Source organism: Lissotriton vulgaris, chromosome 6, assembly GCF_964263255.1.
Source record: "Lissotriton vulgaris chromosome 6, aLisVul1.2, whole genome shotgun sequence".
In the NCBI taxonomy this organism is placed as follows: Eukaryota; Metazoa; Chordata; class Amphibia; order Caudata; family Salamandridae; genus Lissotriton; species Lissotriton vulgaris.
This window is the reverse complement of record NC_141694.1, coordinates 1,279,423,582-1,279,438,226: the sequence shown is the minus strand read 5'-3', so window position 1 is coordinate 1,279,438,226 and position 14,645 is coordinate 1,279,423,582. Positions and strand designations below refer to the sequence as shown.

The 14,645-nt window shown below is 41.5% G+C and overlaps 1 protein-coding gene across 2 annotated transcripts in view; it reads right to left on the bottom strand.

Annotated features, from left to right (window-relative positions):
* The window catches only part of MAP3K5 (mitogen-activated protein kinase kinase kinase 5), a 1,016,304-nt gene that overhangs the window by 216,661 nt on the left and 784,998 nt on the right, over window positions 1-14,645 (bottom strand). For both annotated transcript variants that reach the window (XM_086927404.1, XM_086927403.1), the window contains exon 15: window positions 10,221-10,354. In XM_086927404.1, coding sequence (XP_086783530.1) covers window positions 10,221-10,354 — 134 coding nt within the window. The remainder of the gene's footprint in view (window positions 1-10,220; window positions 10,355-14,645) is intronic.

Sequence of the window (14,645 nt, the reverse complement as noted above, 5' to 3'; positions counted from 1 at the left end):
GTGTATGATGTTTCCAGATCACCAGTAAAATTAACAAGATCATCGGCATATAGCCCGATCTTTTTTTCCCATCCGTTACATTCAAAAGGAGTAATGTTTTGACATGTTCTTAGTTTACAGGCCAGTGGCTCGATATAAATATTAAAAAGTAGCAGGGAAAGGGGGCGGCCTTGTCTAGTTCTTCTTCTAATTTGTTTTCAACCTGTTAGTTTCCCATTGACCAGGATTCTTGCTGAGGGGTTATTATAGATAGCTTTAATAGCTGCCAAACATGTTTCGCCCAGATCAAAACACTTTATAACTTTAAACAGGAATGTCCAATTAACCCGGTCGAAAGCCTTGGCAGCATCAAATGTCATTACTGACAATGGAATTTTATATGTCTGGGCCATATCTATAGCTCCAATGAGATCTTTAACTAATTCACTACCTGTCTCCCTTTCATGAACCCCTTTTGATCTGCGTGTATTAACAAACTCATCACTTTATCCAGACGTTTGGTGATAATCTGTGTGTAGATCTTATGGTCACAATTTAATAAAGAAATAGGCCTATAGGACTCGTATAGTCGTGGATTTTTATTTGGTTTTAAAAGGATTGAGATAGTTGCTTCTTCCCATGATGTGGGAGGATGTGGCCCTCTACGAATGAAGAATTAAATAACTGTAAAAGAACAGGTGTCAGTTCTTCTTTAAATATACTATCAATTTCATTCGCAATGGAGTCAGGTCCAGCTGCTTTTCCTTTTTTTAAAGATGTAATCGCTTGACTGACTTCTTCCATAGTAATGGTACAATTTATTTGTTCTTTTTCTTTTTGTTGTAGCGAGGGGAGGGCCTGGTCTGATAAAAATTCATCCATAAGATGTTCATCAATTATCTTCTCTTCTGTGTATACAGTTTTAAAAAATTGGACAAAAGACTCCTCGATTTCAACTTCATCTGAGATTACAATTCCAGAGTTTGCAGAATCGAAGAGCTCTTATCCAATTTCTTGTTTGATCAGATTTTGTTTTCCAAGCGAGGAGCTTGCTACACCCTTCCCCGTACTCATGATGCGCCAATTTACTGGCGTCCCATTTCTTTTTAATTATAATTTCTAAATGGTCAGTAAGTTTGTGTTTTGCAGCAGTTTGGTTTTTTAAGATATTTAAATTTCCTGGTTCCTTTTCCGAGTTTCCTTGTAGTCTGCAAATCTCATTTTCCAGTTTTTTAGTCTCCTCTTGTATTTTCCTCGCCTGTGAGCATGATATAGCCATTAATGAGCCCCTTAAGAAGTCCTTGAAAGTGTCCCATACTGTTTGAATTGAGGTTGAGTTAATATTTATATAAAAAAAACTCTTTAATTTCTGTTTTTAATTTTTCGATTATATTTTCTTCTAATAGTAGAGCTTGATTAATGGTCCATCTCCGTGGTGTTTGAACGTTATTCATAGCTATTTTTAAAATAACGGCCGAGTGATCTGACAAATGTTCAGGAACATGGCTCACTTGGATGGTGTTTCTGCTCATTACTGCGCTTATTAAAAAGAAATCAATTCTTGAACGATGTCTAAATTTTTTTATTATGAAACGTGAATTTTCCACCATATATTTTAGACTTACTAGCCATCTCTCTCCATATATCTATTAGCCCTATATCGGACATTAATTGTCTAGTGGCTGTTCTCATTTTTTGTGTATTACAAGCTACTCTGTGTGAAGTGGTATCCTTGCTCGTATCTAAGACCAAATTAAAATCACCTCCTAGTATTATAGAATCATTACCTTCAGTTAAGTGAAGAAGTAAGGTGTATAAAGGTCCCGGGTCATCCACATTCGGCCCATAAAAACTTGCAAAAGTCACCCAGGCTCGATTAATTTTTAAATTAGCAACCGCCCACCTCCCCAGTGGATCAACTATGCACTCACCCAGCAGGGCCGATGCTGTTTTCTTAATCAGAATGGCAACCCCCTTTGTTGTACAAGGTTGGGTTGTGCAAATACAATGCTCAATCCATCTCTGATTTTTCAAAATTGTGGACCATTCTTCTTTAAGTAGACGGGATTCTTGAATAAGAAAGATCTTACATTTAGATAGTCTCAAATATTCTAATATCTTTTTTCTTCTTAGTGGGACCCTCAACCCATTCACGTTCCATGACATGATTTCCAGGTCCTTTACTCTATCTTTTCCAGTCATATTTTTCTAAGTAAGAGAAACTTTTAATTAAGAAATAAGGCTTAAGACTATTAAAAATAGCATTTTTAAATGAGAACAATATTTTTTTTCATTTTCTCCCAGATGCTCCCCCACCCAGTGTAATAGTAAAAATATTTCTTTATTACATTTTAAGTGAAACCCCTCCCTCCCACCCCCGGGAAAACCTCCCTTATTACTATTAGAGGAATTCCTCTAATGTGTAGGCTCTTTATTTGACCAGCAAAATACACAAGAGGATGGACGGAATGTTGCACAATGGCAAAACATTCACCCCCAGTCACAGATCTGTGGTTTTTGCATTTGTCACCCCGAGTGGGATGGGTATGCTCAGACGTGAGTCCCATGCACTCCACACCACTGGATTCAAGCAAGCCGGGCTGAAGACGGCTGGAATGCCAGAAATCTTGTTTCTGGTCCAGGGAAGGCATGGCTTGGCAGTTCGGGCTGGACTGTTCCCATGAGGCACAGGGAAAGACTGATTTGCATATGCCCATTTCTGAACTGGGGTGGTGTGGAGTGCAAATAAACAATGGATTTAGGCCCAGATCTCTGTACTGGGGTGAATGTATGACATTGTTCTGCATTCTGTCCATCACCTGTGGCTTTTGTCTTTATCTGACCAGGCTATGTCTTATAACATTTATATGGATGTTGAGCTCTTTATTTGATTCACCAATGCAATAGCTTCTTCTGGGTCTTTAAAGTTAAACATTTTGTTGTTCTACATCACTCTGAGAGTTGCGGGGAAACGTAACTTTGCTGTAGCACCTAAACTTTTTAGTTCTTGCTTTGCTTTCCCCAGTTCCCATTGCTTTTCATGAGTATAGTGTGATATATCAGATCTGATGCAAAATGTCCAGCCAGCCTTTTTATATACTCCTGTTTTCAGCCCTCCTGCCAGGATTTTTTCTTTTAACATGTATGATTTAAAGTTAACTAGAATTTTTCTCGGGTTTTCTTTCCTGGTTTTTTTTAAGGAATGGATCTCGATGGATTATCTGTATATCATCTTCTAATGTCTTTATCAATATCAGAATGAATTTCTACCAGGAGATTTATAATATAGGACCTTAAATCATCCGCTTCTGCATCCTCCGGCACATTTAAAATTCGGATATTGTTCCTACTTTTCCAAACTCTCCAATTTTTCTTTCAGAATTTTGTCATCCTCCCTCAGGGCCTGCATTTCTTGGGTGTTTTTATCTACCCGTTTTGATAAGTCATCAAATGCAACTTCCTCGCCCCCACCCTATCGGATATAGCATTCATTTTGTATTCAAGAACCTCACAAACTGTATGTATTTCTAACTGGTTATTTTCAGAGACTGCAAACTTATCTCTGAGAGCAGTGTTGCTAGTAGTCCTTCCGTATGAGAGGTAAGTACCTTATCACCTGAATTTAGACTATCAGTTTTCCTTATGTCGTCATACATGCTTTTGCTTTTCATTTGGTTATATTTGTTTATACACCAATATCATATTCATCATTACTTTTGACAGTTTCTACATTTTGGTAATTTATTTTAAAAATCTGAATTGCTTTTCTCCTTCATTCCAGCCTCTTTCCCACAACAATAAAAAACAGTCCTGAAAAGTTTGCCAACACTCTTAAATATCAACTTTAAAGTTCTAAATATCTAGCAATATCAAAATCCAAATAGTCCTCTTGTTACCATTTTTGTCTTCTTTCACCAGGTGCCATATTTGAAACTCATCCCATGCATTCAACCAAGGCTGTATCTACATTTGTCTCCTGGTTTCTATATGAGCCCCGTTTTCCAGATAACATATTCAGCTCTTGCCCTTCCCCTCTTAGAACCCCTACACCCCCAGCTACTACCCCACTCGTTTGTCTGCTTTCAATGTATTTAAAATGCCAATTAAAGACCATAACCATGGTCACCACTCACTCTTTCCCCAAGTCGCGCCAAGAGGGATTCACAGTGAATAGTTCTCCCAATCTCAACAGTCAACATCATTTCTCAGGCAATAGAAAATGTCACTATGTTATCGATAACTCACTCAACCCGCTGCCTCACTCCCATACCTGATAATTGGCTGTCTTGTATTCTCCTCATGACCCAAGAAGTATTACAGTCTTCTCTTTCAGAATGAAAGTGCTGTGGTTAGCACAAGTCCTTCTCCATTCATTCATGTTGCTGTCCCCTAAAATGACTAGAAACAGTACAAAAAGCCTTTAAAGCCTCTAGGCTGGCACCAAGAAACATGGCGGGACTGGACATTTAATTTACCGGTCATTTCCTTGAGGGATGGTTTTCTTAGATTGCAACGGTGGCTGTAAATCAGTGCTTAATTTGTACTGGTGTTTGCCGGTGCATGACACAGGCACTTTATTCTCAACATTGGCAACTACTTGGGGCAATCCAACACATGGTGACACTATTTATAAGGACAGCACACTCTACATTAAAATACATACTGATACCCGTGCATCCAGGCCATTCTCACAGCATTATTAGGAGGTTTGTCATTGTCCATAGTGTCACATTTTTAGGAGTCTCATGATTAGTATCTGCATTGCCAAGGGCAATGTGCAGTGCTAGCTGCAGTGGCCTTGTTAGAAATGCTCTCAGCCCTTACACAAGTTATGTATTCCAATTACCAACCTTCCGGAAGATGGAAGGCTACCTGGTAGGTATACCTACATACTACCTGCAAATCACCAATTTGGTGAAGAAATGACGCCTCAGACATGGTTGCAGACTGTTTCCCAGCTGTGAGAAAATTGCAGTACCTCAGAACACTTGTACAATAATAATCCCACGTAGTCAAAATGCCATTTGCCCTTGAATCAATGTATACCCAGTGTGCTTTAACATACAGATTCACGTTCACGGCTGAAACTTCAAAAGTCATACGTGAGTAACCCCCCACGCTGATGCCAAAGTTTGGCAGGTCAAGCATGGGTGTATGACTAAGAGAAGTGAGAGAGAGAGATGGAGTGAGAGGCAGACCAGGGCAGGCCGGTTTGAACATTTCTGCCAGGGATGTTTCGTTTTCGAGCCTCGGCCTGCCAAGTCATTTGACATAATCTGACCGTGAGTACTGAACTAAAAAACGATAAATGGAAGGTGTCTGACAAAAAATATTTTAAAGAAGTAAAACATGCTATATATAAGCTAACGTACAGCAAGCAGTGTGGTGGGGTGTGTTTTATGAGATGCATAGTAAATGGTTTGTCCCACTTCACCTTCTATATTATCTCTTATTTTCAATCTCTAATATATTTGGATTTGCCCTTCAACTTTTCAACATTCTCACAAAACCTCAATCAGGATATCAGAACATGAAGAAGAAACTCATTTGCCCAGTTTGATTTTTCATGTGCTGCAGGAACTTTGTATATCACATAAGCTTTGGCATCCATGAACAATGGTCCTTTCTCCATAATGTCTAGGTCCTGAGGTGGTAGAACAAATAATATCTCAACAGGTAATATTTGGTAGACAATTACTTATGTATGTGGAACACATTACACAAACTGAAATAAAGGAGACGGTTACTCAATTGGTCTTGTGTCGTTATTCATCTTGTATTTAAAAAAAGTTGTTATGCCGGGTCATATTCATACAGTTGGAGCAGCACTGTATCAGACAAGTCATATGACAACCAAAATTATACTTGGTGCTCAAAAGTGTGCAAGTGAACAATGGCGACGCAAGTGGTAGGGTAAACAGCGTGAACGGCGCAAAGTGAACAGGAGTGAAAGTATCGTACAGTGGGTGGCTGGGTGAAGGGAACAAATCAAGTGACTTATGTGTTCAATTCACGATTAAGCAACAGCCACAGTAGAAAATGTGCCAATTAATGTGCTGTAGAGTCGACGGAGTTTCGATCCTCAATTGTTTGGGATCGTCTTCAGGACATGGTTGTCTTTAATTGTAGTGCTTGGTTGGAGTGTTTGGGGGATCAGCGGTGTGTGATCCTTGGTGATTGGGCAAGCGCGAAGGCGTCTTGTTGGCACAGGCTTGGATGGAGGAAGATCGAGGATCGGAGTGGGGATCTTCAAGGAGGGGGTCGAGCTTGCGTCTTCTTGGTGATATTTGTGTTAGGAAACCTGGAGCGCCGAAATCGGGCGTTTCTGGAGATCTGAAGAATCAAGGTGCTTGTGCCATTGGCGGGACCTGTGTTAATAGCGGTCGCTGTGGGGCTGAATCTCGTGGGCGTTCTCGGCAGCAAGGACGATCGTCCTCGATCTCGGCGCTCCCGGTTTCCTAACACATATATCACCAAGAAGACGCAAGCTCGATGTTATGATCTGCTATTGCCTTTCCCCTTGCCTATGTATCTCTTCTCTACTGCTCAGCCAGAATGAGTGTTGAGATGTCTGGAATGTTGGATGATTGATGATGTCATGGAATGATGGGTGCCTGGTGAAGTTGTGTGTGTCAGTTGGAGTGTGCAGGTTGAGCAGGACAGAGGCTGCTCCTGGTGGGGCATCACATGGACTTAACATCTTCCAGTAACTTTCTGATGCTGTCTACTTATCAATAAATCTACAATATATATCTATACATCATCTGGCTACTGAAGATTACTTATTTACAACACTCGACCCCCTCCTTGAGGATCCCCACTCCGATCCTCGATCTTCCTCCATCCAAGCCTGTGCCAACAAGACGCCTTCGCGCTTGCCCAATCTCCAAGAATCACACACCGCTGATCCCCCAAACACTCCAACCAAGCACTACAACTAAAGACAACCATGTCCTGAAGACGATCCCAAACAATTGAGGATCGAAACCCAGTCGTCTCTGCAGCACATTAATTGGAGCTTTTTCTACTGTGGCTGTTGCTTAATCGTGAATTGAACACATAAGTCACTTGATTTGTGCCCTTCACCCAGCCACCCACTGTACGATACTTTCACTCCTGTTCACTTCGCGCCGTTCACGCTGTTTACCCTATCACTTGCGTCACCATTGTTCCCTTGCACACTTTTGAGCACCAAGTATGATTTGTCTCATACAGTGCTTCTCCAACTGTATGAATATGACCCTGCATAACGACTTTTTTTAAATACAAGATGAATAACGACACAAGACCAATTGAGTAACCGTCTCCTTTATTTCTGTTGTGTAATGTGTTCCACATACATATGTAATTGTCTACCAAATATTAGCTTTTGGGATATTGTTATTTGTTCTACATCCTTACCCTGATCCCGACCAGGTCTATGGGTTATACTCCTGTACTGCTTTACTAGGTCCAGAGGTGATCATACGGTCCTACTAATCAAGTAGCCCAACTCGGTCCATCATCAAGCAAAAAACACATTTTGCAGCTGTGATGATCATAAGCAGCAACAAAATCGACAACAAATAAAAATAGCAGACCCCTCCCAATAATTTTTCAGCTTAGAACAGGGTAGCTCTGCAGCTGTGCTTTTGTCACAGAAAGAGCGCATTTAAGTAACCATCAATCACTGTCCCTGTGCAGCGCAGTTAAATAAATTCACATAGTTTAAATTCACATAGCTTTACTCTTCACAAATTCAGCAACCTACAGATTTAGAAACACAGTGAATCTAACACTCATGTAACTGGTGACACTCAACTTGTAACTAACGCAGTTAAAAACTCAAAATTGTCTTGCCTGTGTGGATGAATACTTTATTGATTAAAAAAAAAAAAAATATATATATATATATATATATATATATATATATACATTCCAAATGTTGAAAGACACTAAGAGGTAAGTTGTGGTTCTATTCCTATATTATTATTATATTTGATAAACTTGAAGGACACACACCCAAAGGACAGCTCCTTTTTTGTCATGCTAATCAGAACTTCTGCTTCAAATGCCCATGCACCTTAAAAGCCTTTGTGTGCCAAGGCGTCCGTTTTGTACCATATATGGAATGTGGGAAATAAAACAAAAACAACAGTTAAAGTCTGCTCTTTGGTCATAACCTGGAAAAAATATACCTGTTGCTATATTTCCACAGACAAGCTGGGAGTGAGGTGGGCAATACAGATGAAGTGCTGGAGGGTATCTGAGGAGGGAAGCATCAACAAGGGCGAGAGTAAGAAAACGCATGTACACTCATGGTCTGCTGAATGAAAAAGAAAAACTGTTTATAAAATGTGGGTTGTGGAAGGAATACAAGTGAGCCAATCAAAGGGATGGTTAAGGAAACTATGTTCCAAGGGAAAAGACCAATACAAGAAAGAAAGAAATCAGTCGAATAACAAGCAATCACATGAGAACAAACCAATGGTAAGCAGTCGGTGGGCTCTAAGCCAATTGATGGGATGGTATACAAGAGGCTTTCGCCCAAAGACAGCTTAAATGCTGTTTGGTAGGTGAGACCTAAAAAGCAAGACCCCAGTTGATGATAAAATGATTTTTAAAAAACAGAATATCTAAAAAGAAGGAATGCACCAGGATGGGGCGTGTTGCTGCCAGAATGCTCTGAGAAGTGGAATGAATAATGGCTAAAGAACCTTATGAAAGCTAGCACGTTTTCAAAAGAGAACAAACTTTCACAGACTCAAGGACAAACAGTGTGATTGATATTGGTCAGAAAATCCTTCTCTTGAGAATGTTGTGAAACGTACAGGTATCGATAAAGGAAGAAAGAATAATGATTATCTCCAGGGGATTTAAAAAGAAAATGATGGCCTTTTGAGAACCAGCTGCTTGCAGTTCAACATCTTCTGTAAAGCTTTGGCAAACTGAAAGAATACCCTGATAGCTGGTCTTCCTAGATTACCGACACAGTGAATGCTATGGGCAGGCTCAGAATCTTTTTGGTGCCTTAAGCACATACAATTACACAACAGGAAATATCTCCAAGTTAAAGCATATTTTGCTGACAGAACAGCTTGGAAACAAGAGGCAGTAATTGCCTCTTGGTATTTACGGGCTACACTGACACAAATGCATTAACCCAGAGATATTTTCGAGTTAATATATGCGCTAAAGATGCCAAAAGAAGCACCCAGACCCCTTCTGCACTGGTGTAGCGCAGAAAGCAGCATAATGATACCACCCTAGTGGTAGCAACTGTGCTCTACTCTCCCACTGTTCCTTTCCAACAAGACAATAACCCAATTAGTTATTGAGCCATTTGATGATTCGGTCTGCTCTTGACATTAAACTCTCTATCCCAAACCTCACAGTTGATGTGCTATTTCTTCATCTTTCTCCTGCCCTGCTGCAGCTCCTATATCTCACCCTTCAGATACAGAATGTGGTCACATGTAGAGATCGGGGAGTGGGTTGTTGGTCAATCTATTCTTTTTTATACAAGGTAAACACTTTCCTTATGTATTTTCCAGACAGACTGCCAGTGAGGGAGGCAGATACCAGCTCATTAGCAGAGTCAAGTGGAATCCATCTTTCCCTTTCTGGGGGAGAAGCATTCCTTGCAACCAGCGTTATCTACCATCTCCTTAGTGCTAAGTTGTAATAAGTCAGAGTTTCATCAGAATGTGCAACAAAATGCACAGAGAATGCCCTCGACATTTCCACAGTGAACAACTGCATGGACATTTTTACATGCAACATGTTGGAGTTGGTCTGGAATCTCACAATGCATTAACCGTCTACAACTCCTCTTCCTCTCCTATTGCTCGCCGACTTTAAGCTTGCCTTTCACGATGTACAGCTCTTCACTGTTTTTGACTTTGTTCGAGCTAAAGAAATACCATATACATCTATCCAGAATTCTAGTTGTCAGAGAGTCCATAACCCAATCAAAGTTAACCAGCTGAAGTGTAATTTTTGTTTTTGTTTCTTGAAACACTACTCCCAACATCAGGAGATGTGCACTTTCCATATCTTCACCACCATAGAAAAAAGCCCATTTTATTTTTAAAATTCTACAATTTCTAGGTCCAATTATCAGTGAGGAGGCACCAGAAGATTAAAACCACGCTAATGCCAAGTGCCAGGGGCAAAAAACCTCACCTCCCAAATCTTTGATATATTTTCTACCCAAGAAACCCACATATACAATATCAATAAAACATCTCTGGTTCACTTACCGGTTATCTCTCTCTGGAACTTCTTTAATAGCAATCCTGACTTGGTTACTTAGGTCTCTTCCTGCATAAACAACGCCATGGGTTCCTTTTCCCAAAATTACTCGGTCTCCATTTTCGTCATACTCGTAATCAAACTGAAAGCAGATTAAACAATATAATCGAATTTCTTATCTACCTTATTGACATTCTTTTGTTTTTTTTTAAATTCTTTTTACTATCATGTTAAACCAAAAAGTAACCAGGTGACATGTGGTACAAACACAATGGAAAGAAGTACATTGGTACGTAATGGTAAGCTCCAAGTCGATCTAATGGTTCCCCATCCCGCATCCCATACCCAGCAACTTTTTAAACAGCACAAACATTCACCTTCTCCCGGTCCCAAGCATTTCGAGAATTAGTTAGAATAAGAGTACAAAGTTCCCTCAATAGCCATTCCATTTCCCCCCCATACATTGATCCATTTGTTCAGACAACCCTTACTTTCATAGACTGCCTTCTCCGCTTGCATAAACCAGCCCAGGTCCTTCATCCATTTACTTAATTGCGGTGCTGTATCAGCCCTAAAGCCTGGCTATGTTCTGTTTCGCCACCATCAGTCCCAAAGTAGACCAGAGGCAGTACAACCAGGTGAGACACCATTTTGCTGATGGCTTCATCCCACCTCCACAAATACTATTAGGACAGTCAAACACTGCAGTCCAAAACTTCTGGAGCACTGGGCAGCCCTATAACATATGATAAAACATACCTTCCTGTCCAACTTCTTGGGACAGTGTGCCACATCCCTTTTACCAATTTTCACTAGTGTTGTGGATGCTTAGTAGCATCTATGAAGGATCTTAAGCTGTATGAGGTGAAAGAGCAAGCGTATAGCAACCTCACAGGAGGAAGCCAAGTCCTCGGGCCACTCACCGTCCTCCAACCCACCCAAGTCCCTCTCCCAGGACTCATACAGTCGAGTCACAGTATCGGGGTTGTCCTTGGGACAGATACAACAAGCAAAAAAAATGTGTTGGCTTTTTGGACACTTCAGGAGACTCTTCTAATAACTCAGACTTGGGTGAAGGTCCAATGCCTATTTTCAATCTGTCTACACATCTGTTATCCAAAGACGAAATATCACTACTGAGCAATATCACTATTGAGCAACGGGCTTTCTTTTGTTCCGACAATTCACCCCCATTTTATGGGAACTACAAACAGAGTTATTACGCTTTTTCCACAAAATTCGATTACAATACTTCTTTCAAAACAATCCAAGTACCCCCCACAATGCCAATATCACATTTCAGCTTCCCTCTACCTTCTCTCCCCCATACAGCTGTCGGTCTACAGAAATAGACTTTTGACAAATTGATTATGAAAAAATAAAAAAAACTAGAGCACACTCCCACCTTCATTTCTTACAATCTCCCAATTCAAGAAAAGCAGGGCTGCCAGTTTAAAGTCGGCTCATACCATGATCATTAAACTGGCTGACAAAGGGGGTGGCATTGTGATCCTGAGGCAATTGTTTAATACTGACCACTATCTTAAGTTAACAACAGATCCCACACAGAAAATTCAAAATCTCACCCTCACCATTACTGAGGCAGGCCAAACCGAGGTTTTTTGACACAGAACACATTTTTATTTCTCAATAAGAAATCCTCCAGAACACAAGTCATTTATAGGCTCCGTAAAATACACAAGAACGCTGAGACTCCTCCTGGATGACCCATTGTCTCAGGATGTGGTTCCATTTTGGAACCCCTAGGGCAATATGTTAACTTCTTCATAAGGGACTTTGTCCCTATGGCACGCTGTTACATCAGCGATACATGGATATGATCAACCAAGTTGAACATCTCCCCTTTAATCCGAACACTGACATTCTATGTACCTTGGACGTAAAATCACTCTATACTAATATTCCCCAAATGGAAGTAGTGGCAGTTATTGAAAGCAGACTCAACTGCAGGACACGCCCCCATGCTGTTCCCACATCATTAATTTTGCAACTCCTTACTTTGTGTCTAACTTTTTGTTTGATGGCCAATTTTACCAACAAGTGAAAGGTACATCAATGGGATCTGTTTTTTTCTCTAAATGTAGCGATACTATACATGGACAATCTGGATATTACCAATATACTTACCACCACCAACCTGTACTTAGACAACATAACTACACTGAAGTGCTATATAGTTTTTTTTATATTTCTTTTTATTAAAGCAAGGCAACCACAGAATACATGAGTGCATAGAACATACGAGGGTCGTCCACAATATCAACATATAATACAATTAGTGATGAACTGAGATGGGGGGGAGGGGAGAGGAGGATAGAGTACTAAAGAGACACAACGTCAGCGTCAATATTGATGGGTTAGGGGGAAAGTGGGACATCAAAGGTTGCAGTCGCAGGTGGTACACATGTTCCCCCTGTATCGATTCCACGGGCCCCATACATTATTCCATTTACTCGGGCGGCCCGAGCCAAATACACAGTTTTCTCCCGGAACATGCACCAATCCATATTTTCTATCCACACCTCAATAGCGGGCGGCCTCTGGGACCCCCATTGCTGTGCTATGTTCCGTTTAGCAATCATGGCCCCCAAAGTCACCCACTGAGTTTGTGGTGTATTGAGATCAGTCGGCTCCCAGACATTCAGCAAACATCGCCTAGCTTCTGGCAATAGAGCCACCCCTGTCACTTCTTGCATTACCCCGTGGACCCTGCCCCAAAATTCAACCACATATCGACATTCCCATATGATATGGAGAAATGTTCCCAAGTGCCCACATCCCCGCTGAGACAGACCCTCTGTCGTGAAACCCATTCGTACCAAACGAGGACCTGTGATATATACTCTGTGTAGTATTTTAAGCTGTACCAATCTCAGTCGTGCTGGAATCGCGACCTCCTTTGGTGAGGAGATCGCCGATTGCCAATCTTCATCATCAAGTTCTAGGCCGTCTTGGGTCCACTTAATCTGTAGTTGTGTCAAAAGGTCTGCTCTATGATTAATCAGCTTCTTATAGACAAGGGAAATGGTACTATTAGGCAGATAACCGTCCAATATACGGTCCTCCAATGGGGCTGTCTCCGGTATCTCCACCCCCTCAGGGAAAACCGATGTCAGTGCATGACGAACCTGCGCATATCGGAAGTATTCTGACTCTCCCAAGTCGTATTCAGTCTGTAAATCTACAAATGATTTAACCTTTCCTTTCACCCAGAGGTCGCCTACTGTGGAAATGACAATAAGATTCCATTTGTCAAAACCCTTTGTATTCCACAGTCTGCCGAACCTCTCAGAGCCGAAAAGCAGGGTCGCTAAAGTCAAACGGTCTTTCCATCCAAGCGAGCTAGTAGAATCATGCCATATCCGCACTGCCGTCCTAGTCGGCCCAGTCAAACTCTTCTCCACAGACCTAGTATACAAAGCTCTGTTGTAATTACCTCCAGGAAGTATCCATCTATACATGGCATAGCCGGGATCCGACACAGGCCCGTACATACCATGATTAATAGCCGCCAACTTCGATGCCCAATAATATCTTTTGATGTCAGGGAGAGCAATCCCCCCATCATACCACGGGAGCATCAATTTAGCCAATGCTATACACGGTCTACCATCCCACAACAACTTCCGTTGCAATCCCTCCAATTCGCTAAAATACTTTGCTGGAATGATATCAAGGGTGTTCTGAAGGGCATAAAGAAAACGAGGAAGTGACATCATTTTAAAGAGAAAATTACAAAAAACAATTTGATGGACAGAATGTAGATCAATGTCTTACATCCACCCCAGTACAATGATCTGGGCCTAAATCCATCGTTTTTTGCACTCCACACCACCCTGGGTCAGATAATGGCTTTATGCAAATCAGCTCTGACCCTGTGCCCCATGGGAACAGTCCAGTCCGAACTACACAGCCATATCTTTCCCAGACCGGAATCAAGCATCCGAGGACCGGACCGGTTTCGAGGTAACACCTCTCATCAGCCCGGCTAGCTTGACTCCAGTGGTGTGGAGGCTCTGGGACCCACGTCTGAGCTACCCCAGTACACTCAGGGAGAAAATTACAAAAAACAATTTGATGGACAGAATGTAGATCAATGTCTTACATTCACCCCAGTACAATGATCTGGGCCTAAATCCATCGTTTTTTGCACTCCACACCACCCTGGGTCAGATAATGGCTTTATGCAAATCAGCTCTGACCCTGTGCCCCATGGGAACAGTCCAGTCCGAACTACACAGCCATATCTTTCCCAGACCGGAATCAAGCATCCGAGGACCGGACCGGTTTCGAGGTAACACCTCTCATCAGCCCGGCTAGCTTGACTCCAGTGGTGTGGAGGCTCTGGGACCCACGTCTGAGCTACCCCAGTACACTCAGGGAGAAAATTACAAAAAACAATTTGATGGACA